This window comes from Eretmochelys imbricata, chromosome 6 (assembly GCF_965152235.1).
Source record: "Eretmochelys imbricata isolate rEreImb1 chromosome 6, rEreImb1.hap1, whole genome shotgun sequence".
Taxonomy (NCBI): Eukaryota; Metazoa; Chordata; order Testudines; family Cheloniidae; genus Eretmochelys; species Eretmochelys imbricata.
Genome location: NC_135577.1, coordinates 111,551,289 through 111,578,869, shown reverse-complemented (window position 1 = coordinate 111,578,869; position 27,581 = coordinate 111,551,289). Strand labels below are relative to the sequence as shown.

General features: G+C 38.8%; 1 protein-coding gene across 3 annotated transcripts in view; it reads right to left on the bottom strand.

Annotated features, from left to right (window-relative positions):
* Positions 1-27,581, bottom strand: part of TECPR2 (tectonin beta-propeller repeat containing 2) — a 67,368-nt gene that overhangs the window by 35,252 nt on the left and 4,535 nt on the right. For all 3 annotated transcript variants that reach the window (XR_013346434.1, XM_077819392.1, XM_077819393.1), the window contains exons 2-12: positions 23,145-23,427; positions 22,869-22,997; positions 21,003-21,134; positions 18,611-18,768; positions 16,766-17,078; positions 12,254-12,386; positions 10,268-10,747; positions 8,432-9,420; positions 6,051-6,234; positions 4,031-4,204; positions 1,308-1,488 (exon numbers count right to left, since the gene is read on the bottom strand). Coding sequence is in view for 2 of the 3 variants with exons in the window: in XM_077819392.1 (XP_077675518.1) it covers positions 1,308-1,488; positions 4,031-4,204; positions 6,051-6,234; positions 8,432-9,420; positions 10,268-10,747; positions 12,254-12,386; positions 16,766-17,078; positions 18,611-18,768; positions 21,003-21,134; positions 22,869-22,997; positions 23,145-23,363 (3,092 nt within the window). In the remaining variant the exon portion in view is untranslated. The remainder of the gene's footprint in view (positions 1-1,307; positions 1,489-4,030; positions 4,205-6,050; positions 6,235-8,431; positions 9,421-10,267; positions 10,748-12,253; positions 12,387-16,765; positions 17,079-18,610; positions 18,769-21,002; positions 21,135-22,868; positions 22,998-23,144; positions 23,428-27,581) is intronic.

The following is a 27,581-nucleotide window of genomic DNA, read 5'->3' as shown; positions in this document are numbered from 1 at the left end:
AATGCAAAAGACATTTTAAAATACATAACACATTAAAACCTTCCTTAAAACCTTCAAATTGAATATGAAACTAGAGTGGAAAAGAAGTTCTTCATACGGTACTACCAACGTGTAAATTAAAACACATGTCTTTGAACACATCTCCAAGTTATCCAGTAACAAACTTTATTATACTTTGTTTCTCTCTATTGTGACTAGAACATCGAGAGCACGGACAGCATAATCTTGAACTGGTTATGACTATACAATAAAGGACAGAAGTTGACCTTGATTACAAAAGCCTCCTGTATGAAACAATCACACGTCTAAGCTCTGAGAAAACTGATCACTATAAACAGTATTTTTAAAAATCAAAAGTTAAAGTTGGCAATCCTATTCTGATAGTCACTTCCAATCTGCCTTCGAGAATAGCTCAGAAATCTCAATTTGCATTGATTTGAACGGTCCTAAAAGTCTGAGAACACACAGGATACCTGGTTTATAAGTCAGTCTTGTGTATTTACATAAAAGACATTCAACTTTCTTCGATGTAATAATTGGATGCGAATTGTAGATTTGAACATTAGTCGTCCCCCCCCCTCAAATCTTTAAAAAAAATCAATTACAAAGGTCATCTTAAAGTCTAATGTTAAAGTAATTACCTATTGGGAAAGAAATGGCATTGATTTATGCAAGAATGGACACATTTCCCTACATTTTACAATATAATACAGGATGTAACTACTCTCTGGATCAGAAAGGCATAACAAACTGGTCTGTTGCTGATAAAGCTAAAAAGCAGGAATTCTGGTGAAAATAGATACAGAAGTAAAATATACTACTACCCAGTGTATCTGAGGTGAATTTGGGGATAAAATATCCAGTGCAACTTCTAGTCTTGTAAGTGACTGACTGACAAAGTCAACTGTAAACATATACATGTACTCTTGAAAAATAAATTATTAAATATTTGGAGAGCCAATTTAAATAATGGGAGCACCATTATTGCACAAATGAACGAACTAAACAGTATTTAGTATTAAAAAAGGCCTATTTCATTAATTCCCTGTTTTCCCTCCCATACACGCTTCTGTTAAACATCCCGCACTCACCACCAATAAATGTCTTCCAAGTAGTGTCCTTTTTTTGCCCACTGACTGATTAAAGTGTGACTTAACAAGATGCACTGACAAGAGTAACATAAGGATTACAATTTGGATGCAAAATGCTTTATAAGCAAGAGATGAGTGGTTCAATTACCATAAGATGAAATACCCAGGAACGAAAGCAACCTTTTCTGTCATTCTGATTAAACACTGCCCAATTACCTGACAATATCACACTTCCATTGTTCTCCTTCAGGACAGAAGCTGCTCACTCCCTCTCGATAGAGAAGCACCCGCTGCTCAGTCAGTGCCCACACGACATTGTTTCTGGATGTAACTTGAGATAGCGGATACATGCAATCAACCTTTACTGCTCTGGCACATGGACGATCCACACTCAAGCCTGGAAACAAAACAAAGAAGAGAAGGAGTAATTAAGTTGTGTTGTCAAATCAGGTAAGTTAGAGTATAAAGGGAAAAATTCAACAAGCATGTTAACATTTCTTGTATATTCACTTTACTGTACTCTCCATTGACTATTAAGATTTAGTGTAGAAAAGTTCAGTTTATACTTTGTTAACAAAGAAAACATTGTACATCAAGCTAGAATATTTAACTCAAACATTTTCAGTTTAGTAACTTCATGGAGAGCCCACCATTCTCATTCTGCAGTTTCCTCTCCTTCCCTCCTCCAGGTAGCAGAATCAGGAATCTCCATTTATAAGATGGTCATCAATAAACAGACTAGAAGTGACTTGAAATGATTCAACAGGTGAAAGATCTTGTAATATCAAAAGACGTTAGACAATTCTTGTACACATTTAGACATCCATTCTTTCAGATTGCATACCTTCCTGACCAGAACTATACACAAATTTGATTTTCATGTCTGTGAGGGAAAGACTCAAGAGAGAACTAGCTTTTTCTCAAGTTCTCAGGCTTCTGAAGCAAGAGGTAGCTGATTGACTATCAGTCTAGGGGATACCAAAAAGGAAGTTATAGTAGTCAGCTTCTAACTTTGAGGCACAAGTTCCCGGTGCAACTGTTAGATGGGATGATTCTCACCCTACAATTACTGTCTTTCTTCCTGGTTGCTTTGTGTTAAAAGAGAGAGACACTGAAGGATTTACTTTAGCATCTAAGTCTACCTATGAAATCCACAAATGATAGAATGCAAGCTGTTGTCTTTAAAGCACCATCCAGCAGGAGAGGAAAATACTCATTAAAAATTCCACATAGCTCTCAGTGTATGGAACCGAACTCATTCGCTACCATCACTATCACTGCTGAATAGTAGTGCATGGTCCTGGGCAAGTTGTTTGATTTTGCTAACTAGTCAACCCCATTAACAATTTAATTTAAAAGGAGGATATCCTTGAAAATATGCTGGATATTTAAGTTTCCTCAAGTAGAGCAATTACAAAGAATTTATATATATTTAATTTTTTATTACACATACAGATTAGATATACATGAAAAAAATTGAACAAAGAATATGATCAATTTTAAGTGCAAGATAAGGCAGAATTGTGATAGCCATTTGGAAATCCTGTCATTCCGGCCCCTACCCCGGGCTTCCATGACTCTGCCCTCTTCTGGTTCCCCTCCTAACTCTCAAATAACTTCTTCAGGGTGTCCTTTTGAGGGCCCTCGTCCCCACTCCAACTTTCTGTGGTTGTTCCACAGGACTCTGTCCTTGTTCTCCCTCTTCTCCCCGTCTATGCAGAGATGGGTTGTAATCTCACGTGTAAACACAAATTCAGCCACCATCTCTCTATTCCAAGCCTGTCTTCTTATGTACAAATGAAAATACAGGCCTCTTTCTGACCTCTCCCGTGGATTTCTAGCCACCAGCTCAAGCTCAATATGGCTAAAATAGAGCTCTTAGTCGTCTCCCTATTGCAAAAAGCCCCCTCTCAATCTCTGTGGACAAGCCCATAACCTGTAGGTCACCTTCATCTTGAACCTCCCTCTAGGTCCTCAAATTCAGGCGGTGTCTAAATCTTGCTAGTCTCTCTGTATAGGGCCCTTCCTTTCCATCCACACAACTAGAACTCTTGCCCAGGGTCTCATCATCACATCTTGATTACTTGATTACAATATCCTTATCTCTGAGCTTGACAATGCAGTCTTACCCCACTCATATCCATTCAGAATGCTGCTGCAAAGATCATTTTCCTAGGCCATCATTTTGACCATTTCACCCTTCTCTTTGCATCCCTCTACCGGTTCCCCTTTCTCTATCAAATCAAACAAACGCCTTGTCTTTAATTTCAAAGACCTGGACAGCCTATCCACATCCTCCCTATTCTCTCTCATTTACTACTGAGAGGTCATCTCCCACCTCCGATCAGCCCATCATGCCAAACACCACCACCCACTCATTAAATTTTCAAACATCTGCATGCTTTCTTCCTTGCTCTCTCACATGCTTAGGAGAAGCTCCCCGCAAAACATTTGTAAAACCACCTCACTACTTACATTCACAACCGTGCTTAAAACCCGCCTTTACTTTGATGTCTACAAAAAGCCTGGCAATGGTTAAGGTGCTAGACCCCAGCCTATCATACTGACCAACACAGTGTCACATTGTTGCTTTGTTGTCCTGTCTGTCTGTCTCCATCTATTATCTCACCTTATATTCAGATTATAAAATACTGAGGGCAGGGACTGGTTTTTTTTGTTCTGTATTTGTACAGCACCTAGCACAATGGGGTGTTGGCCCACGATTTGGGCTAGTTGCTATGGTATCACAAACAATCTTTCTCTGGCTTGTATTATAACATCTCATAATTGATTCCCAAGATAAAGGATTTCTCTGCCATGAATAAGTAACAGTTTTATTCTGGATTTGGAGCATGGTTTAAACCAAATCATGATGATTTGACAGATTTACACACTTCTGATTTTCATTTACAAAAACTGTAAGGCAACAGTTTAAATACCTGTTTGCAGATACAGATCTCCATTAGTTCTGATAATCCAGGCAGTGTCATCACTTAAAGCTACGAATACTGTCTGAGGTAAAGCCTCATACCAGTGGCGCTTTCCTTTTATGGTTACTTTTCCACAGGCAAATGCTTTGTTAGTTTTCTGTTCAATCTTCCAGAGAAGAGCTCCTGTATAAAAATGAATGGTGGGTGATACCAAATATTGATTGTAACTTTATAGACAGCTGGTCTACTGTACACACAACAAAATGATTAACAGAAAAGATTAATGCCAGCCAAGTTAACAGGAAAATGCAAGATTTAGCACATCTTTATTAATCTTACATAACATTACATTTTAAAAATGTTTTAAAGGGAGACAGTTACCAGCTTTACAGAGAGTTGCTGAACCATATATATATTGCCATAGACCAGATCTTACTGAAAAATGTTTTTAACTCATTCATTCTCTAGTCATGGTTATTTTCAAAATATCAAACAAACATTATCCAGTGCCAAATGAAAAATATTAAAAGGCCAAATTTACAGATGGCCCAATGCTAGCTTCTGAAACACACCTGCTACTTCTACAGATGTACACACACACACACACACACTCACACACACACACACAGAGTCATACCATAACTAATCCTGTGACAAATCACAGTTGTCAGGTTAAAAAAAATTCATATGCAGCACAAGGCAAATTTCGGTAACATATATATTCTCTATTAGCTCATTAGCAGTAGTAAGGTTAAAGTTTATAATCTCTGTAGGTCAGCCACTGGTGAGTGACAGTCAAATACTTGAACAGGTGTGACATTCCACAGAGCAGAGGTCAGGGCTGCAAGCAGACAGAATTTACAGATGCAATTTCAGGGGCTAGTTTTCAAAATCTGGCCCAAACTTTGCTTTGTAAACAGTCCTATCATAAAAAGGTAACAGAGCAGTGTAATTGAATTCAAAATCTAAGTATGTCATGCTCATGAGTTCAAATGGCAATCAGTGCAGCATACGGATACATTAATAGCCTTTGCACAGAACAGAAAAGTACAATACCCAGAAATGCATTATTTGATTCTGTTTTCTCCTCTGGTCTGTTTACATATTCTTATAAATGCTATCATATCCCCATCAGGGTTCAGTCACTGACCATATGTGACAATTTAACAAGAAACTGAAGAAGTACCTCTTCCTATCCTTTAGACAGGGCAGTAAGGTCATCAGCCGCTTTAAGTGGCAAGAGACAGGAAGAGAAATCATGCTATAGTAGGAGACTAGAATGAGAAAATGCTTGAGAAACCTGCTTACAATCATGCCAACACTGGAGCCATCTGGAAAGGTGAACAGGGTACAAGTCCACATCCAAAACCTGTTAACCACGCCCCTGCCTTTCATTCCCAGCCAACCAAAAAAAAATTTTTTTAAAAGTCAGTAAATATGTAAGAATGTGTACGCTGGGGGAGGGTTGGAGACAGGATGGAGAGAGAAGTGGGGGGTGGAAAGTTCACTTTATATCAAAGCTACATTTTAATTAGAAAGTCGTCTTTAGGAGTAGGCATTTTTCTAATAAAACATGATGTTTTGTTCAGAAAATAACCTCATATTATATAGTTAAATTGTGAAATAATCTTAAATAAAAAGGTTCAATAATGCATCAGCGATAGAATTAAAACTGCTCAACAAACAAACTCATATTCTGCTATTTTGAGAACAGCCATTTATGCTAGAAAACAGTACTTTAATATTCCAGGAATGCAGTCACATGAGCCAAGATTGTCTTTTAAAAGTTGTTAAAAGGCTGTTTGTGCAAGTGAATTAGGGAACTCAGTCCAGGTGTATTTCGTAAAACAAGTCAGATTACAGACAGCAGAGCAATCCTCACTGACTACTATAAACACGGACACACAAAGTACTGAGATGAGAGGGAATACACGCCACATGTAGTTATACAAAAAATAGCTTTATTTGCACAAATTTATACATTTTAATTTTAAAGGTTAACAAAAAAGTGAAATGCAGTTTAACCAACCTGAAGGCGAGACTGCCACCTGCTGGACAGCATCTTCAAACTTTTGCCACCGCAGACCTGCACTAGGTAAAGCACTACAGAAGAGACTACCTTTGTAGTCCAGGCACCAAATATATTTTTCTGAGACAACCAGGCTGAGTATCCCATAGCCAGGGCCAGAATATCCCATCCAGCTTTCTGCAAACTAAAAACTGGAGAGTCAGAACAATGTCAGGTATCTTCAATTATACAAGAAACAGTCTTACACACATCATACAAACATAAAAACAGCAGAAGTATTTTTTAAGAATCAGAATGTAAACATTAAATTACACCGAAAGAATAAATGCCTTTGATAAAACAATCTTATCACCAGCCAGTTGATCGAGTACTTAGTGCTACATGTTGCTACCTGTATTTAGGAATAACTCATGACAGCTGGGATCTTGAGTCTCACCAAAAAATAAATTAAACAAAACCCCACACTATCATCCTCTTCCCTAGGGCAGTCCAAAATCCATCAATATCACCCTGTTAACTGATAGAAGCAAATAAATTACTTATGTAAACAGCAACACCAAAATGGAATATGCAAAAGCTTTCCAATCCTCACTAATGTTTTAATGATCATTTAACACAGGGGAAAATGGCCCTTTTAGAATACATGCTTGTGAGTGAGGAGAGAGGATAAATTGCCTGCTTTGACACCCTTGGGTCCCTCTGCTATACAAAATAAATAAATAAAACTCAAAGCTTGTTAATGGAATATTATGGATTTTACAGCCTATATTACCAAGCTTGAGTCCTGTATAATAACTAGCTCCACAGCCTGTACATCAACTAAAATACTGAAGTGCATTTCAAAACATTGCAGAAGATGAGGTTTACCCCTCCAGATTCTGAAATTCACAGCCTTCTTTCACTATTTACAGAGTGTATCACTTAAGGGAAATGAACACAGCTACATTTTTATTTAGTTTGCAGAGTATTATTTGGGACATCAAGTCAAAAATTATCCTTCATCTGAAAGTATTTTACCTGTTGATACAAGTTACACCAAAAGGTTACTGTAGCTGAAGGAGACAAGACTTATAATTTTTTTTCAGTTTGCTTACATTGTGTATTTAATAGCACTTTGAGCCTCACCCTGCTACAAATAAAGTCAGGGTTAAAACTCCCATCAGCAGTTCAGGATCAGGGCCTTCGTAGTAAGTTTCACTCTTTCCACTGTACAGTCCATTAGTTCAAATTTGCTATTTCTGTGGCTCTCTTCCACACAGCAACAGTGAAGGGGGTAGAGGGGGGAACAGAGGAAGGAAAAAACTCAACATTTTAAATAATATGAAAACCCAGTTGTAACTGACAAGATCTCTTTCAGCATTAATGTGCTCACTGCTGTACAAAACACGAAAAAGACACACTAGTCCCTGCTCTGTCATCTTACAATTTAAACAGGCAAAGATTAAACAGAAATGCATTAAGACCCCAAACCTGTGAGATGCTCAGCATCTTCCATTCCCACTGAAATCAATGAGAGATGAAAGTATCCAACATCTTGCAGGATTGGGCCCCGAGAAACTCAAATGATCATGCTACCTTAGAGCACTTTTTGGTATTGTACTGCATTCTGTTGGGTTAACAGCAGCATTTTTACTGACTTAGGACAAACAACTCCTTTTCATAGAATCATAGAATATCAGGGTTGGAAGGGACCCCTGAAGGTCATCTAGTCCAACCCCCTGCTCGAAGCAGGACCAATTCCCAGTTAAATCATCCCAGCCAGGGCTTTGTCAAGCCTGACCTTAAAAACCTCTAAGGAAGGAGATTCTACCACCTCCCTAGGTAACGCATTCCAGTGTTTCACCACCCTCTTAGTGAAAAAGTTTTTCCTAATATCCAATCTAAACCTCCCCCACTGCAACTTGAGACCATTACTCCTCGTTCTGTCATCTGCTACCATTGAGAACAGTCTAGAGCCATCCTCTTTGGAACCCCCTTTCAGGTAGTTGAAAGCAGCTATCAAATCCCCCCTCATTCTTCTCTTCTGCAGGCTAAACAATCCCAGCTCCCTCAGCCTCTCCTCATAAGTCATGTGTTCTAGACCCCTAATCATTTTTGTTGCCCTTCGCTGGACTCTCTCCAATTCAGTGAGGATTTTGAATAGGTGCTATGGGAGGAATGCCCGTTAATGCACTGAAAACATAGCCCGCCGTATATTGTTTTGAAGTCTGCAATAATAATTTGCATTGTGTATTGGATATGCTTAGTCTCCTTATTTGAATTTTACTTGCTGGATCAATGAGAAGAAAACACTTCCATAAAGACCTGAAGAAAAATGTTTGTGGTTGCTTCTTCTAGAATACTGACACCTTACCTATTTTAACTACAAATAAAACACATACCTGATCTGATTTTAAGAGCATTATTTCATCTAGGCTTGTTCTGGTCATATCCTGGGAAGTAAAACTTCCCCCAATTTCTGTCACACTAGTCTCTGAAGACGAATACGGTAGTCCATGCCCATAAATATCCTCTTCATCACTGGATGCGGATTTCTCAGTCCTGGTATTGTGTGTGTTGGTTATCCATTCAGCAGCAGCACTACACTTAGCTTTGATTGCATCCTCCAAGTCCCAACCAGAAACCGCAGTCTCTTGTGAACACACATCTTGCCTAGAGATGTCAGGCTTGGGATCTGTAGGGTTTTCTGAGGTAGTATTTAATAAACAATGTGGCCACTGCTCTCCCCTGTGAATGTCATCAATTCTCTGTGTCAGTGATTTTTCAGCACCACATGTATTAAAACCTAAAGACACTTCGTCTGTGATCTTAGTTTCTTCAAAAGCATTTTCAGTATCCTTCAGACTTATTCTAGCTAAAGTTTCATCTACTTTACGTAGCACAGGAAAATTCTGTTGTTCCTCTTGGGGTAACAATTTATAATGGCATTCGGTATTTTCAGAAAGCAGGCTTGGATTACATTCTATATCATCGCTACCCCCTACGCCTTCAGTGAGGATTAAGAGAGGGTTGGATATCAGAGTAGCTGTAACAGCTGGTGTATTCATTCCACTGTCATGGTTAGGAAGTTTTAGTAATTCAATTGTACCTCCATTTTCTTCTGAATCTGTTGCTGTACTAATGCATGGAGACTGAAGCACACTGAATGATTCCGAGCCATTATCTTCCTGCAAGACAGCATGCGACTCCACACTGAACTCACTTTCCTGATCTGGAGAACCTGTGCTCAAGTGATCTATATTATAGCTCATTAGACTAGAAGTCATGGACAATGAATCTGCATTTAGGGAATGTACACTATCACCAGAAAACTGACGCTCATAATTTGGTGTACTTTCCAGAGAACTGTGGTTTTTCCTGGTCACATTTTCTGATCTCAGAGAAAAAAGAAAAAAAAAAGAAATATTCTTATTAACAAAATTTATCCAAGTTCTATGAAAATAAAAGAATGCAAATATTTCTACTGTTAATGAGCAAACAGGAAACTTATATTCTTAGAAGCTGGAGTTGGTCCAAATTTTGACACTAAGAATTATATCACTTCTCTGTTGGGTGGCACAAACTGACACAGTGAGAATGCAGGAGTATTGTACTCACATATAAACAGCTTGATTAAGGTTTTATTTGAATTGTCAGTGTAATCTTAAAAGGCAAGAATTCAAAATTGTAATACCAGTTCATTACTAGGAATAAGAATTGACACAAATCTAATCCATGGTACATAAAGAAATGCTTTTTATCTGGCAAAGCAGCGTTGCTGATGGGTGCTAATAATAAGAATATAAAAACAGTCAAATATTTTAAGTGTAACAAAGAAGAGATTAAACAATAAAACAGAATTGAAGCCATTAGCATCAACCCTTTTTTATACTCAAGATTTTTTTTCTGCTTTGCATAATGTTACAAATAAATGTAGAAACAAACTTAAAATTAGAATAGAAATAATAAAAAGAAAGTAGGTCTGCAGTGAGAAAAATGACACCCTCTTGTAAAGATACAAGTTTATTACTTTCTTAATGGGCTTTGATCCTCAAGTGAAAGGGCAAGACTACAGATCAATTACCATTAGGTGACAAGTAATGATGACTGAAAGACATATCATAAACGTAACACTGGTCTTTAAAACCAGACAAAAACTTATGTTTTTAGTGAAACAGATACCAAAAGGTGACAATAATTCTAAGAAGCGGCAGAGTTAGAGCATGTGTTTTTTTTACCTTGTCTCTTCTTTTTCTTCTTTTTCACTTTGATGGGCTTTACAATGAGTTCCTGGTCAAAGTCTTCACAGCTGATTATGCTGAACCGTTGTGAAGAAGGTTGAATCTCTCTATGCACTTCAGACAACAGTTGGTCTCCACTTGTCAGGAGACTAGAGCCACTGTCCACAGAATTTACTGAACTGCTCCTGCTTCTTGATTCACTAGCTACTGAACAGCCTCTTTTTCTTGTTTCACTGCTTAAGTCCCCCACTCTATCAAGACTTTTCTCTGATACCAGCGTTATTTCCAGATCATCTTTCACTGAAGAGTAAGTGTCATTTTTATCGCCAATAATTTTGGGGGAAGGAACCATTTTTATTTTTTGGTGTGTTTCCACTGAAGGGCCAGGCAATACAGATACAACAACAGATAGTGGACTCTGCAATTTGGGACTCAAATCTGGTAATGGACTCAGCAATTTTGAATTTGCATCTGAAACTGAGAAAACAAAAAAACAAACACTAAGTTGTTAAGTAATTAGAAGTATAGCTCTTGGAGAGCATCCTAAGAAAAGTAAGGTTTTAATCCCCAGAAGGTATTCTGTCTAAACCAACAACATTTCACATCAATTTTGTGCAGTAATCTTATATATCTGATCTATATTGAAATGACGTTATTTTAGCAATAGCTCAATTCATGCCCCAAAGTCTCCACAAAGCTTCCATTAATGTTATCCGAAGTTATGCCTATATATTGAAAGAGAGATATAGTCCTTTGGTTTCAGGGCCCAACTGTGTGGAGTGCTAAGAGACTCCTACACCCTCAACTCCCATTGTCTCCCCTGAGGCATTTAGCATCTTTCAAGATCATGGCCCTAAATTTAATCCCCCAGTTAAACCATTGTGATCAAAATCAAAGAAAACATGTTCCAAGAGGACTTCTTTCCCAATAGCACACAGAATTAGAGGTTGCATATTTGTCTGGATCTCTAGTCTTGCATCCAAGAGCATTTTAAGAATTTAATTTTCATGATTTTTTTTACATTACTACTGTATCCAGAACATTTAAAAAAAAATCACAAGAGGCCTGTGGGTGAAGCGCTGTTTCAATAAAGCTATTCTTGCACATCTATGCATTAAGATAAATGAGAGAGAATAAGTCTCTAGAATTTGTAGAGACACTTGTATATCCTTTTTAGTAATATTTTGCTGGTACTGGAACAAAGATTCAAAACCACACACACAAATGGCATTAAGTAGCCCAAATGATATAACTATAAGTAATGCCTGAGAGATGTCTATTTCTCATTCTAAAGTGATATCTGCACTGCATGAGAGCATATCTGAATCTTTGTTTCCATCTGTGGACACATTTGATATTTTAAAATTGTTCAAGTGCATATTTCCTTCTGTTTTATTTTTATCCATTATTTTTCATACTGCCTTCTTCCACTACAGAAAGAGCACCACTAAGATGAACAAGTTCATTTCAACTCTGTAAGACCTTAGTCTGACACAATTTCATCCAGTGCTTATGATTGCTTCCCATACTTATGGCCACTTTTGTGAGCACAAGGAGTATAACTGTCATTATCCAACACATCTACAAGAAATTAGATAAGACTGTCAATGAAACATTACCAAGGGAAGGGATGATGCACAGCTAGAGTGTGCTCCACTCCAGCAATCACAACCTCATATGTAATTTCTTGGGGACTGCTGCCAGATAGAGTAGGTTAGAGCAATTCCCAAGTCATGGCCAACGCAGAGCCACCCTCAGAAGCAAAGAGCTCTAACCTTTTCTCTAATGGTTACCTTTTTCAGCTACAAAAAGCAGACACTTGGCTCAGTTGAGAATCTAGGCCTTTTATAATCTTAAGAAACAGGGAGACAATTCTACAAAAGTTGCTGGAGGAAGTTTCTTTAAAAGAACAGTACAAGAACACTTTCCATGCACTACTTTCTTTAAAAAGGTACAAATTAAAGTTGACAAATCTATACAAACCTATTGATACAAGTCCTTCAGGTCTACTTGAAATTCTTATTATGTCTCTATCTCCCTTTAAGAGAAAAATCTCATTGTTGGTACATGACACAGACACAATATCACCAGATCCTTCCAAGCCACCTATCATAGCCTGTTTAAAACAAAACAAAAACCAACATGTGAAGAGCTTTAATTAAAAAATGACTACTTATACTTGGGGCCTTACCAAATTCATGGTCCATTATGGTCAATTTCACAGCCATAGCATTTGAGTATTGGTAAATTTCATGTTTTCAAATGTTTAAATCTGAAATTTCATGGTGCTGTAACCGTGAGGGTTCCAACCCAAAAGCGGAAGGGGGGGGGTCATGGGATTGTCACCCTCATTTCTGTGCTGCTTTCAGAGCTGAACTTTGAAGGCAGCAACTGCAGAGCTTCCTGCAGCCACAGGCGGTTCCCAGAGATGGAGGTGGGTCTGATCTCCCCCATGCTGCTGGGAGCGCCCCAGCCATGGGGCTCCTAGCTGCTAGTCCTGGCTGGCTTGGGAGGGACAAGACTTGCTCTTCCTCTGCATGGCTGTTCTTAAGTACCTCTCCCAGCTGCGGAGAGCTCCGCACCATCCCCCCCCTCACTTCTTGCCCCCATTGCTCTGCAGCTGCAAGGGGAGGGGCCACTGTACAGGGTGCGCCCCCTCTCCCAGATGCAATTATTAGCGTATTTCAATAAAATAAAGAAAAAACATGTGAACTTGACAGAATTTATTGATTGACACTTTACAGAAGCAAACACTCAGGTCTGAACTCCCTGATTGGTAGATATGTGCATCAGACAGTTTTGTAGGATAGTGATCTCAATTGGTAGCCTCAAACTTGAGGTTTACTTAAGTAAACCACTGCCTTAAGTTAACAAAAACAAGTGAAAAAAAAAGTTCTGGTTTCAAATGTTATTAATCCAATGTCAGCATGGAGCATCCAGCAACTGTGTCTTTCTTCATTCCGTCTCTGTGCTGAACACACCTGTCCATGTTTAGACACTGCTCTCTCTGCATCCACGGAGTTGGTTGGAATTGCAAGGCTAGCTCGGCGCTGTCTGGCAAGATAGGGGATTCTGCCTCCAACTGAGTTCCAAAACTGTAGCACAGGCAAACTACAGTCTTTTTTCTTAATATTTTTGTAAGCAGGCATCTCCAATTCTTATCAAAGCCAGGAATTGCATTAAGCGAGGTTAAACCACCATCAACAGATGCATTTGTGCAGGGTCAAAGATATGCACTGCTTTTAGGAACCCTGCTGCAGGTTGCTGAAACTTCTGTGCCATTTTTGCTACATCGGATGACTCTTCCCCATAGCAGTATTGTCTGAGCTTCTTTGCCATGCAAGAAAACACTTGCCGAGTACTGGCATTTAACTCAGCATTGTCAGAGTGATTTTCATTTGACTGTGCTTCAGCCCAGAACAGTACATCCAACACTTTATTGTATGCTTGGTGGATTGTGACATGTCTCAAGATTCAAACCAAGTGGTGAAGTCCATGAGTCCTGTGGCATTTTTGGCAAACTGAACTTCCTCATTCAGCTGAGCATTGTTAGAAGGGTTGACAGTTCTGTTAAAACCTGCATTTTCAGTGTCAGTTCTTCTGAGATGAACTCAGAGTAGTACTTCAGGTGAGCTGCATGGTATTGTACAGCCCGAAATTAGGAATTCCAATGAGAAATTACTGGCTCTGGGGGAACTGCAATTTTTTGTTCTCCAAGTTCAGTTGTGTTTGCAACGTACTGCCTGTATCGAAGTTTGCAGCTAGGGCAGTGTTTAAAGATCTTTTTAATGTAGATGACCAGTTTATCAAATTTACCAAATTCACATCTCTACAGCTCACTGACAAGAGAAGTTATACATGCAATACATGTAATATAGACAGCATTTGGCATTAGACCTTGGAGAACCGATTTGAAAAATTTCATCATGTAAGTTGTATTGTCACTAATGAAAACAGAGTTTCAAAATATACTGTGAACTTTGTCAAAGTTTTAATTATTGCTTGAGAAACTGTAGTGTAGTTAGCATCCAGATAAATGCAGTCGGTGAGCACGGTTAATACATCTGTTCCTGTCTGTACATCTTCAGCCTTGTCAGAAATAAAATCAAACTGAACATAGTTGTCTTACTCAGAGCATTCATCTGAAATAATTGCAAAAGACTCAAATGAATAATTTGAGACTGACACCTCAAAATGTGTAGCAAAAACCTTTGGAAGGTAGTTCTGTCGTAGCTTATTCACACTTGATAAGCAATCGGCATTTTGTACATTCCGCTGAATGAACTCATGCAGCTTTGGGTGATCAAATTTTTCAAATGGTGTATCAGCACTTGTAAATGCATCCACAAGTTCCATTCTAGCTAAATGATGGATCTCAGAGCTCTTTCTTAAAAAACAAACAAACTGTATTTTGTTATTTTAACTTTTTGTTTACCAGCAATGCACTACTTGCAGCCCTCTTTCTGCTTTGATAGGTTTCTGAGTTTAAGTGGCACTGAACCATTGTCCGATGTGTGTGATCCAATGAAACACTGCAGCTTGTACAAAATAGCGTGTCACCATCAGCATGTAGAATTTGGCTTCCAAATTCTTTCACACGATCCACTGCAGTAATCATTTTTGAGGTTTTTGATTTATTTTGGACACTCATTTTACAGTAATTCCACAAGTCTTCTGGTAGGCAGTCAATTGATATCACTACACTACAAAACCTCCTCAGTGTCCATATCTATCAATCAGTGAGTTGAGCTCTGCATGTGATTCGCTGCTGTAAAGTGTCAATCAAAAAATTCAGTCAAGTGCCTCACCTTTCTTTTTATTTTTATTGAAATAAGCTAAAAATTGCACCTGGAAGCAGGGGGCAGTTTCCTGTACAATGTCCCCTCCCCAAGCAGCTGCAAAGGGAGGGGGACAGGAAGCAAGCGGGAAACAGGAGGTGAGGAGAGATTCCCTGCAGGGCTGCTCTTAGGTGAGAGCAAGTCCTGTCCTGCCCCAGCCCTGCCAGGAATAGCAGCTAGGAGCCCCCTGCTGGGGTGCTCCCAGCAGCACAGGGAAGATCGGATCCAACTCCACAAGCCTCCACCAGCTGTAGGAACCTCTGGGGCTGCTGCCTAATCCCAGAGCGTCCTGCAGCAGGGGGAGGCACCCAAAGGTGGGTCTGGTTCCCTCCCACTCCTGCCCCCCAGAGCTGCTGTGCAGGGAATAGACAAGTCCCGTCCTTCCCCAGCCCAGCCGCAGCTAGGAGCCCACTTTGCCGAGATGCTCCTAGGAACAAGGGGACATCGGATTTCACAGGGATGGGCTTACCTCACAGTCCGTGACGCAATTTTCATGGCCATGAAATTTGTAGGGCCTTATTTATACTACTGATATGCTGGGAGGATCAGACAGGGTTTTTAGAATGCTTTTTTCTTATTATTAAAGGTTTATTGGATTTTAGGTAAGTCTATAGGTATACAAACAGAAAAAGAGGAGCCAGCACTCCAGAAAGAAAGAAAAAAAAGGATCATGGAACAAAAGAAGAACAGATGGCCTCCATATGATGCTAAGTGAATGAATAGCATGTAAAGTGGAATTGCGATACAGAGTACAATATTTTCAAAAATGGATGATTAAAAGACAGGCTTCTATGTCCATATTTAAGCACTTAAATAAGTGGCTTGATTTTCAATAGTGCTGAGCACCAGCAAAGAAGAGTTCATACTGAGATGTATGGAGACCCCAAACACAAGGAGTATTTAAAAAAATGCAAATGAAGCATACAGCTACCAGACATTATCATAATTTTATACTACTGTGGATTTTGACACTCGAACCATCCACTCATTCATTATTTCCTGTCCAAAGAGGTTTCAATCAAATCACTGAACTTCAATGAGAGTGCTTTGGGGAGGGAGAAGAGCTCTCCTGACCACAAATCGCCAATCTAATTTGTACCAAAATAGAGAGATAGCCCAATAATAATGACACTACTAAACATGTGTCTTCTCTCTCATATACACCTTTTAAATTGGAGACACCGCTTATAGCTTTCTCTTTAAAGAATGTAAGTGCAATACTTGGGGGGGGGGGTAAGTTTTGCAAAGGGGTGATGAGGGTAATGGAAGGGAGAGGACAAACCATCTGATAATACATTATTATACATTGACAACTCCCTTTATATTTAAAGAAAAAAAGTTTAAGCATAAACAACTAGAATTTTAGACATGTACATTTTCCTCGGTGTGTGGAATTCACCTTAGGCAATTAATTTCTGTACTTTGGACTGTAAACCTTAGATAGTATAAATCATTGTAGATATTAGATATCTTTTATCTTTATGACAAAGTTAACGAAATCAATTGTAAAACCTTTTATTAAAAAAAGTGTAACACCTTTTCTTAGGTCACCACAACATAACAAATGCAGACAAATATGCAGATACAGACAAGAGTTAATACTGATACGTCGTCAAACTGTTAAGGAACGAAATATTCATCCATTAGATACACTTACCTGGTTCATAGTGTCAAATAAATAGATACTATATTCGTTCCAGCTCAGCACCCATCCTTCCTGGGAAAGGCAAGAAATGAGCCCAAGGTGTTTCTCTGGGAAGCTGTAACTTCCTTTGTCAGATGACTCCAACCGAGGATACAGTTCAAAGGGCTTTATTCCTCCAGCAAATACATCTTTTAAAATAAACGTGGCCTGCACAGTTCCATGGACATCAGACTTCCAGAGGCGGAGCCCAGGCCTTGAGGCAAACAGTGTCAGGTCACTTTGCTTACACAGTCCAGGTATAAAACATGCTCCAAATTTGCCAGTGCTAAGATGTAAACAAAGATCTGTAAGAAACTTGTAAATAATTTAAAAAAAACTGAAAAAAGGAGAAACGAAGGTATTTAGTCACTGAGTTTACAATCACAAATTGAACAAAACAGTATTTTCCTTTGCTTCCATCAACAAGGTATTATGGGAATCCATAGTCTGCAACACATGAGCTTGTGTTAACATGTATTAAACAAGATATAGCTTCAAAACACTGAACTGTTCTCTTTCTGTCTTCTCCAACCCACACTTTCCCTAGAGTTGAGAGAAGAGTGTCCTCCCACCATCTCACAATTGTGATGATGCCCTCCTTCCTCAACCCTTCCCACAAAAGAGATCCCTTATTGCAGTGACCCTTCCTCCAGGGGGAAAGTTTACACACTGCTCCCCTAAGAGCCAGGATATGCTGAACCTTCAGTTGACTGTAGAATCACTAGGGAATGACGATGGGTGACTTCCAGCCTCTGCAACCAGTCGGCAGAACTCAAATCTTGTATTCTGTTTCCCCACAAGCCAATGGCATTACAAGCAGTGGAATGAGTCCCCTCACTTACAGAAATAATCTAGTCACAATAGCTGTATTAGAATTACTATAGCCCAGATTGCATAGGATGCGAGAGACCCAGGTTCAATTCCCCGCTCTCCCAGGGACTTCCTGTGTGACTTTGGGCATGTCACTTATCCACTCTATGCCTCAATTCACCCATCTGTACAATGAGGGTCCCTGAAAGTGGATGGAAACCACCAGGACAAAAACTGAACATTAAAATGTCATGAAAATGATGCCCCTATGACCAAGATAGTCACGGGATACAAACACGGGCATATTCCTAACATAGGTGTATTATAAACATTCCTTCAACACTCAAATATCCTCAGGCTGTGTAAACAGATACAATTACTGACAACATCTTTCAGTTCCCAGACTGTCTTTTTTCCTTCCATATCCAATAAAGATTAAGCAACAGGACATGCCAGAAAACCATGTTACAGGATTTTTTTTAATATTATAAAAACAAAGAAAGTACTTTCAACTTAAGTCACCTTTTTAAATATTTGCTGTATCCTTTCACTATTAAAGAATCAATCATAGCAGAAAGGTCTAACTGAGGCTATTCTATCACTTTCATGTTACACAGAAATTCTAAAAGTTCACCCACAAAAATTGAACCCTCTTTGGTGACCGCTATGTTTGTATCAAGCCACAGCAGCTCCCAAATTGGTGGAAAGAAAGTTAAACTTTTTAGTTTAAATGGAAAGAAAAATCTATGCAGGGTTGCCAGAGGGTTACACAGTCACAATCGTATTTTTCAACAAGTCAGAGTAATTTCATTGAAAAATAATAATTGAAGGACTAAAGATAGTTAAAACTCTTAAGGGTGGGTATTAATATAAATGGCTGCTGTGGCTAATAAGTTTGAGCAGAAAACGATACTGTATTAATTTCACTGCTCAGATCACTAGGTCTCTACAGTCTATTCTGAAAAGCTACAATTAACAGATGTGCCTGCATTAAGATTTGAGAGTTACTTTTTTCTGGGTTGTGTTCCAACTTGCTTGACAGATTTTTCTTCTGTGTAAAAAAGTAGTGTTCTCTGTAAAGTAGAGACCAGCAGCACTTTCTGGCTATAATCCAATTGTACAACTGAAGATGGCTGTTCCAATACCAGACTGGAGCTGCAAATACCCTTTAAAGACACATGAAATTAAAAGTCAAGCCCTTTTCAAATTAATTAGTAATTGGTAGTAATTTTTTTTTTATTAGAAAATGTACTGGTTGCTTTAAGTACAAACTAGGGCTGTTGATTAATAGTAGTTAACTCATGCGATTAACTCAAAAAAATTAATTGCAATTAATCGCACTGTTAAACATACCAATTGAAATTTATTGAATATTTTGGATGTTTTTCTACATCATCATATATATTGTATTCGGTGTTGTAATTGAAATCAAAGTGAGTATCATTTTTTATTACAAATATTTGTACAGTAAAAATTATATATCAAAGAAATAGTATTTTCCAATTCACCTCATACAAGTACTGTAGTGCAATCTTTGTCATGAAAGTGCAACTTACAAATGTAGATTTTTTTTGTTGCATAACTTCACTCAAAAACAAAAAAAACGTAAAACTTCAGAGCCTACAAATCCATTCAGTCCTACTTCTTGTTCAACCAATCACTACAAACAAGTTTGTTTACATTTACAGGAGATAATGCTGCCCTCTTCTTATTTACAATGTCATCAGAAAGCGAGAACAGGCATTTGCATGGCACTTTTGTATCTGGCATGTAAATACCTTGCAATGCCAGCTATGCTCCTTCATATGCTCCTTCATGCTTTGGTCACCATTCCAGAGGACATGCTTCCATGCTGATGATGCCCATGAAAAAAATAATGCATTAATTAAATTTGTGACTGAACTCTTGGGGGAGAATTGTATGTCCCCTGCTCTGTTTTACCTGCATTCTGCCATATAGTTTATGTTATAGCAGTCTTGGATGATGACCCAGCACGTTGTTCATTTTAAGAACATTTTCACTGCAGATTTGACAAAATGTAAAGAAGGTACCAATGTGAGATTTCTAAAGATAGCTACAGCACTTGACCTAAGGTTTAAGAATCTGAAGTGCCTTCCAAAATCTGAGAGGGATGAGGTGTGAAGCATGCTTTCAAATGTCTTAAAAGAACAACACTCCAACACGGAAACTACAGAACCCGAACCACCAAAAAAGAAAATTAACCTTCTGCTGGTGGCATCTGACTCAGATAATGAAAATGAACATGAGTCAGTCCGCACTACTTTGGATTGTTATTGAGTGAAAGCCATCATCAGCATGGATGCATGTCCTCTGGAATGGTGTTTGAAGATGGAGACACATGAATCTTTAGCGCATCTGGCATGTAAGTATCTTGCGACGCCAACTACAACAGTGCCATCCGAATGCCTGTTCTCACTTTCAGGTGACATTGTAAACAAGAAGCAGGCAGCATTATCTTTTTAATCACACAATTAATTGTGATTTTTTTTTTAATTGTTTGACAGCCCTAGTACTAACAGATTGTCCCTTGAAATACAAAATTGTCCCCTGAAATACATTCAAATGGATTTCAAACTCCAACATCCCACTGGTCTGTGTGAATTATACGTATAGATAGCTCCATACTATGAAGTTCAATTCTACTGGCATACTAGCTATCACATTTGTCTGAGTTCAATGGGAGCTCCACGACACATTGCCCCATCCACATTCCTCCATCCAACTGATGGAGTTCACAAGAGAATGAGATGCTGATCCAATTAGTGGCATTAAATGCTTTAGTTTCTGTCCAGACTAGAAAGAACTGAGGTTAGATTGGGAGAGTATTTCTCCCTCAAGTAGATTCAAATTAGTATCTTTATCCTCAATGTAATTGGTCAAGCTAAACCTTATGTAACACTTTACTTATACAGTCCCTCAGGAAGATTTAATTCAGTGGCAGTATTCTGCAAAGCCACCCAGTGGACCCCAGCTTCATTTTCATTGTACACTCTGGGCTACTCAGATATGAAGTGCTTCTGGAAAAGCACTGGATCACTGTGGTAAGGAAGTGCCTTGCATTGCTGAATAGTAACCTTACCAGAGAATTAAAAAGGGGCACTGGTTGGACTCTAAAGGAAGCTGCATCCAGTCCACTTCAGACAAAGTTGGTGGCCATGACTGGGTGAGAGGGAGAGAAGTAGATGCAAAAGTAGGTAAAAATGGGAGGAAACGAGTACTGTCTACATTTGTTGTAATGAAGAAACCACAGTGCTCCTCTTGCCTTACATATAAACAACTTGACTATGAAGAAATGAAGATTTACCCATCTGCTAAATATTTAAGTAACGCTCTTTCAGAAAGTCAAACCAGAATTCTAATCTCTAAAAGAAATATTTACCTGGTCTAAATCCAGAGCAGAATAAACAATTTTCCCTTTATCATCACCAGAGAATAATTTCATTCCATTGGGACTCCAAGCTAAAGCTGTGATGCTGCTTTTGTGGATTCCAGCCACATCAAATCTCCGAAGCTGCAAATTGACACCAAGGGAACACAAGAAAGAGTAATGGGGAGGGAGGAAAACAGACCTGGGCATATTCAGTGACTCAGCTTTAAGTATTAGCTCTGAACTGACAAAGTTAAGGTTATCTTCATTCCTAATCAGCAATTTTATGCAATTGAATCATACATCAAGAATTGCATGGAAGCGTTTTTGACCAAGCACATTCTGTTTAAGAATGTTACCGAAGAAAAAATTAATACTTTCATAAGATTAATACGTGATTAACAACATACTCAAGATATTTCATTATACGCTGATTTCCTGATCCTCACTGTTTTAGATGTGCAAAATCATTATACAACCATTTATTAGGAAAGAACAGTTATTTGCCCTACAGTAACGGTTTCTTCAAGATGATGATGTAATTGTGGATCCCACTGTAGGTGTGCACACAAGCTCAAAATCTTTTTTCTAATAATGTCTGGTGGGATCACAACTGCACACGGGCATAAAGAGTGAAGCGGCCACAACCCTCTTTCAGTTCCCTTGCAAAATGAAGACTTTGTTAACTGATGACTCCAAAACTAGGGATGAAGGACAAGTTGTGGAATCTACACTGACATCAACTTGAAGAACCACACCGTTACTGTAGGGTAAGTAACCATTTTTCTTGGTTTGTGTGTCAGTGTGGATCCGGCAAGCAGTATCCTCTTCAGGATGGCAGGCATGAGGACTATCAGCTGCATTAGTCAAACAGAGAGTGAAGTACAGCCCTCCTAAACTTTGGGGCTGATCTGGCAGCCAAATCTTGTGCACAACGCTTGACACAGACCTGAGCAGGTTGCACCACATAGCAGCTTTTGGATATTGGTATGTTGCAAAAGCATGCTGAGGTTGCTACTTGGGCTCTCCTGGAGTGAAGATCACATCAGTCAGCCGACTGCACAGCAAGATTCAAAATGGGTAACACGGTTTAAGTCTTTGGGATAAAATGGCCTGACATTTGTACTGGCTAGCTATAGCCATGAACAGACCTGGGGACAGATTGAAAGATTTGGCCTTGTTAATAGAATACTGAAGAGCCAGAATGTTCCAAGATATGGCCTACTCCTGGATCAGAAGCTACCCTCTGAGGTTTCTCGAAGAGGAGTAGTTTGAGTCTTACATCTTGGAATTTCTGGTGCGGGATGAGAAGAAGTAGCAGGCAGCATATTTCTTGGGGATGTCTACTTCCCCAAAACAGAACAGGAATCTGCTATGTTCATCTGAGATGGGTATTACCTCATCGCAAGAAATGGCTTGAACCCAATGGGTTTTGAATCCACCACAGCTAGCAGTTAGCCTGAAGCACCTCACTCTGCTTCCCCAATCTGTCCTAACTGCTTCTTTTCCCTTTTGGGGGTGAGGGACAACAACCAATTAAAAAAAAAAATCAAGTGACGAAATTAATGAAAGGTAGAAATGAACTTGACATTTCTTCAACCAGAGAAGAATTCTGGAAATCAAAAGCAAGTGACGTTGGACACAGTCCAGATTACATCTCACTGCTGCCAGTGGTAAGAGGGAACTGAGGAAGAGCTTCAGCCATCCTACCCTTTACCTCCTCACATGGTAGCATGAGGCAGTACAGATGGCATGAGCAGGGCTGATGGACACTGCTAAACAAATGACTCCGAGCATACACATCTGCCGTGAGAGCCACACAGACATATGGTCAAAGAAGATCATATTTAACATCAAAGAAGTTGTAACCAAATTTACTTGTTTGTTTCTTCCAGGTAACGAAGAGACAAGTTGAAAAATTGCAACCCGGCCTGAAGCTGTACCAACAGCAACAAGATCATCAAAGCAGCTCAACAACTTTACGGCAGTAATAGATTCAGTCTTCCCCTTTTGAAACAAGACAAACAAAATTACAAAATTAATTAAATAAATTTCCTGAGGGAAAGATCTGCAAGTGTTAATTTGCCACCAACATCTAAAAAAGTATTGAAAAACTTCTGATCACAAAGCCAGGCACAAAAAGTTAATTTTTACCTCAAAATTGTATTTTTTCATCTGGTTTAAATGTCTGCAGTACAGGTAAAGCATTCCAATGCTACTGCCCACAGCAATGTAGTCCCCATTGGTATCAAGTGCTGTGAGGTACACCACAATGGAGCGAAATCCCTTTTGGACCTTTGTAGGAATGGCATTGAGGAGATCGTATAGGGGACAAAACTCCTTAAATGTAACTGGTGGAGCTGCAGATGCCATGGTAAGGGTTAGTTTCCACAGTTTACAGGCTGGAATAAACACATTTACTTCACACTAAGGAAACCTGAAAAACAACAAACACCTTTAGTTAAAATGTATTCTTTCCAAAGGAGCTAACAGAATAGTTGTAGTTTGGTACAAACAGCAACCAATTAAAAAAAAAAAGCCTCACTTAGTAGAACAAATCATTCTACAACAAGAAACTTCCGCTCAAATTGAGCCAATATTACCATCAGTGTCAAATGGTGTACATTGTAATTACCCAACAGATGATAAGCAATTTTCTCTCCAATCTTGACCAGCACATATCTTCCTAGACTGAGCCCAAATGCAGCATTTCACTCTCAAAAGAGAGGGAAAAGCATCAACTGACTGGTACAATTCATTCCTATTTGGTTACTGAAAGAGTAAAATCAGATTAGCATAAGATTAAAATAACTAAGTGCTCACTGCATGGCACAGAACAAAACATGCAAGTACATGCAGGAGAAAGACTCGTACAAACACTGGATCAAACCTAAAAGCACTGAGTGTTCTCAGTTTTCATGAATTATAATAAGAGCATAGGAAACTCTGCAAGCTTGGGTCCCTTGACTTTTATACTAAATGGTGTCTATATCCAATTTCTTAATCCCACCGCAGAACTGCAATTATATTAGGTATATATTTAAATTGTCTTAATATTTAGCAAGTAAATACAAGAACAAATATTTGCAAGATAATTTGTGGGAACAATGGGGCAATTGAAAAAGTGAGGAGACTCCCAATTTGACAGGCACATCCAGAGATTTGTTCAGTTATTTCATTTACAAAAGTGATGGGGAAAGCAGTAAAAAAAAAATAATGTACACAAGAGTTTGGGTTGCCAATTTCATGTTGCAATAAGAAGTTTATAGAATGTTTAGAAGAGAATGTGGTATCTTCTCAGGAATAAAGGAAAGGAAAAGCCATAGTTTGCTTCCCTTGGAGTTTAAGTGTATGATGATTTTAATGTACTAACTGCCTCAGTTGCTTTCTGAAACTGTCTCCCCATTCATGTGGTGTGTCAAGATACTAAATGATGCAATTAAAAACTGAAGCCTTTCTGCTTAAAAGATCACACAAGTTTTTTTTTATTATTATTATTTGCAGCAACTATTCTCCTCATGGATGACTTTGAAAGATAGGAAAGAACAAAAGTCTTCAGGTTTCAAACTTTATTATACCAGAGGCTATTTTGATTAATAAGACAGTTTTGATCCAGCCAAAAATATTTGCAGCTGTTTAGGTCAGGAATTCTTGATTTCTGGGGAGAAGAAAGGTTGCTATATGATCCCAAAAACACAACTCTGAAGCTTAAAGAAAAAAATGTTAGTTCTAAGAATATAATAAAAACTGGATTTAAAAAATTCTAAAAATGTCTAAAACCTCAACTATTCTGTGAAGCATTCTAGTGATAGGGACCATACACATGTACAGTATGTATCCAATTGTGCCTGTACTGTATGTTTTTTGAGGAAAGGAAATGTTATTTGTTTGGCACACTATTACAGTGCTATACAAACTCGGTTTTTAAAAAATACTGATCACCATTTTAACATCCCCATTACCATGAATGATTTTGGTGTCTCAATTTTCAAGATTTTATTTTGCTGATATTTTCCCACCAGAATTCAGTGTGCTATCTTTGGACCCTGAAACACTTACAAAATTCACTTTTTTTGGCTTGATTTCCATCGCTAATTCTCCATTTCAACCTTATAGCTCAAGGCCAACTATTGTTTAAAATATTATTGAAAACAAATCCATTAAAATAAAGAAGATGTGAGAAAACAGTTTATGCAACCTGTGATGGTGCACTGCATATGTTTTATGGAAATATGCTAATGAATGCGAATATAATGTAACTGAATTGTGCTTTATGCAAAACGCCTCTTATAAAGTATCATTACAAAGTTTATAATCTACTGAGTGTGTTCATCCTACTTGTATGCACGTATCATTCTTGTATCTGAAACTACAAATATGAAGTATTACTCTGAGGTCCTATTGTAATTATGCAAAGTGTGGGCTATTAATGGTAGCTTAGACTCTTCATGGCTCCCATTAACTAGGACAATTGGTTGTCAATGGTTTATTTACCTGCAAGCCTTCTTGAGGACGTGGGGGCCAGCCTGTAGGTAATAAAAGGAGGACTTGTGGCACCTTAGAGACTAACAAATTTATTTGAGCATAAGCTTTCGTGAGCTACAGCTCACTTCCAATGAAGTGAGCTGTAGCTCACGAAAACTTATGCTCAAATAAATTTGTTAGTCTCTAAGGTGCCACTAGTCCTCCTTTTCTTTTTGTGGATACAGACTAACACAGCTGCTACTCTGAAACCTGTGGGTAATGTGAACATATCACATGATACTGGAAGCCATCTTAAACCTGGTGCCTTTCCATTTAGAAGGAAGGGTGGGAACCCAGAGAAAGAAAGGATTCCCATCTTGTGCCAAAGCTATAAAAGGGGGTGGAACAGAACAAACGGGGCTACAGTCATGAGAATCCCCTAGTTACCACCTGGGCTTGAACTAACAAGACCTGTACCAGGCGAAAGGATTAGGCCCAGACTAAGAAGGAGTCTAGTCTGTGAAAGAAACTTATTGGAACATCTCTGAGGGTGAGATTTACCTGTATTCAGTTTCTTAATGTATTAGGCTTAGACATGTGTGTTTTGTTTTATTTTGCTTGGTAACTCACTTTGTTCTGTCTGTTATTTCTTGAAACCACTTAAATCCTATTTTTTATACTTAATAAAATCACTTTTATTTATTATTAAGCCCAGAGTAAGTGATTAATACCTAGGGGAGCAAACAGCTGTGCATCTCTCTCTGTGCATCAGTGTTATAGAGAGCAGACAATTTAGGAGTTTACCCTGTATAAGCTTTATACAGAGTAAAACAGATTTATTTGGGGTTTGGATCCCATTGGGAGCTGGGTGTCTGGGTGCTGGAAATAGGTAACCTGCTGATTAGTTTTCAGTTAAAGCCTGCAGCTTTGGGGGTGTGGTTCAGACCTGGGTCTGTGTTGCAGCAGACTAGCATGTCTGGTTCAACAAGCCAGGGTTCTGGAGTCCCCAGCTGACAGAGAAAATGGGCTCAGAGATAGTTTCAGTACATCAGGTGACAGTCCCAAGGAGGTCTCCGTGACCGAACCCGTCACACAACCTACAAAGCAACATCTCCTCCTCCTCCTCCAACTGCTGTATTCCCATCCTGCCATGAGATTTTTACTAATTTACCCATCTACCTAAATCAAAGTCTCCTTGAGATGGGAACTGCGAGTGAAACCCCTGGCCCCACTTTAGACAATGGCATTTTACCATTGCCTTCAACGGAGTCAGGATTTCACCTTGCATATTGTTATAGTTTGAATAGGGCCATACACACCCAGTGATGCCATATGAAAAACGTTATCTTACTTAAAAATACTATAAAAGTCTCCAGAGACTCTGTCATACATTCAAATATTAAACAACACTATCACAGATTATTGGGCCTTTGTGACAAACTGCTCTCATATGAATTCTCCCACTGACTCCAGTGAAACTATTCATGAAAGTAAGGATTGGCTCAGGCACTATGTCTTAAGACAGAACTTCTGAGAATTCACTTTGGCTTTCTCCAACACAAGTCATAGTTCATTTTATAATTTAAGAAGTGTTTATAAAAAGTACATCAGCAGTGTTTGTGCTTGTGAGGTTTAGTTTATCATCTTACAATACCCTTGTGAGATATTTGAATATTATTTCCCCCCCACTTTATAGGCTGAAAGAAAAGGAGTACTTGTGGCACCTTAGAGACTAACCAATTTATTTGAGCATGAGCTTTCGTGCGCTACAGCTCACTTCATCAGAATCTGAAAGTGGCCTTGATCCTGCAAGCTGTCCCACCTGAGAAGACCCCTGGGCCATCTGCATGGGTGCAGGGGTACACCTGCTTGAAATAGTTAGTACGAGCAGTGCCTAAACTAATTGTTCTGGACCATACAACAAGTAAATGGCAAAGTCAGGACTAGAAGAATTTTGGGATCCATGACTACCAGGGAAGTTTTTGTTGCTGTTTTAGTAGTGTGTGTTTATTTGTTTTTGAGCTGGAGGATAGTGGTGGCTTAATGTACACAGGAAGAAATCAGATTAGAAGTCTCCTCCTCAGTCCTTTACATGAATTCCTACCTCAACCCAAGATTGTTAAAAGT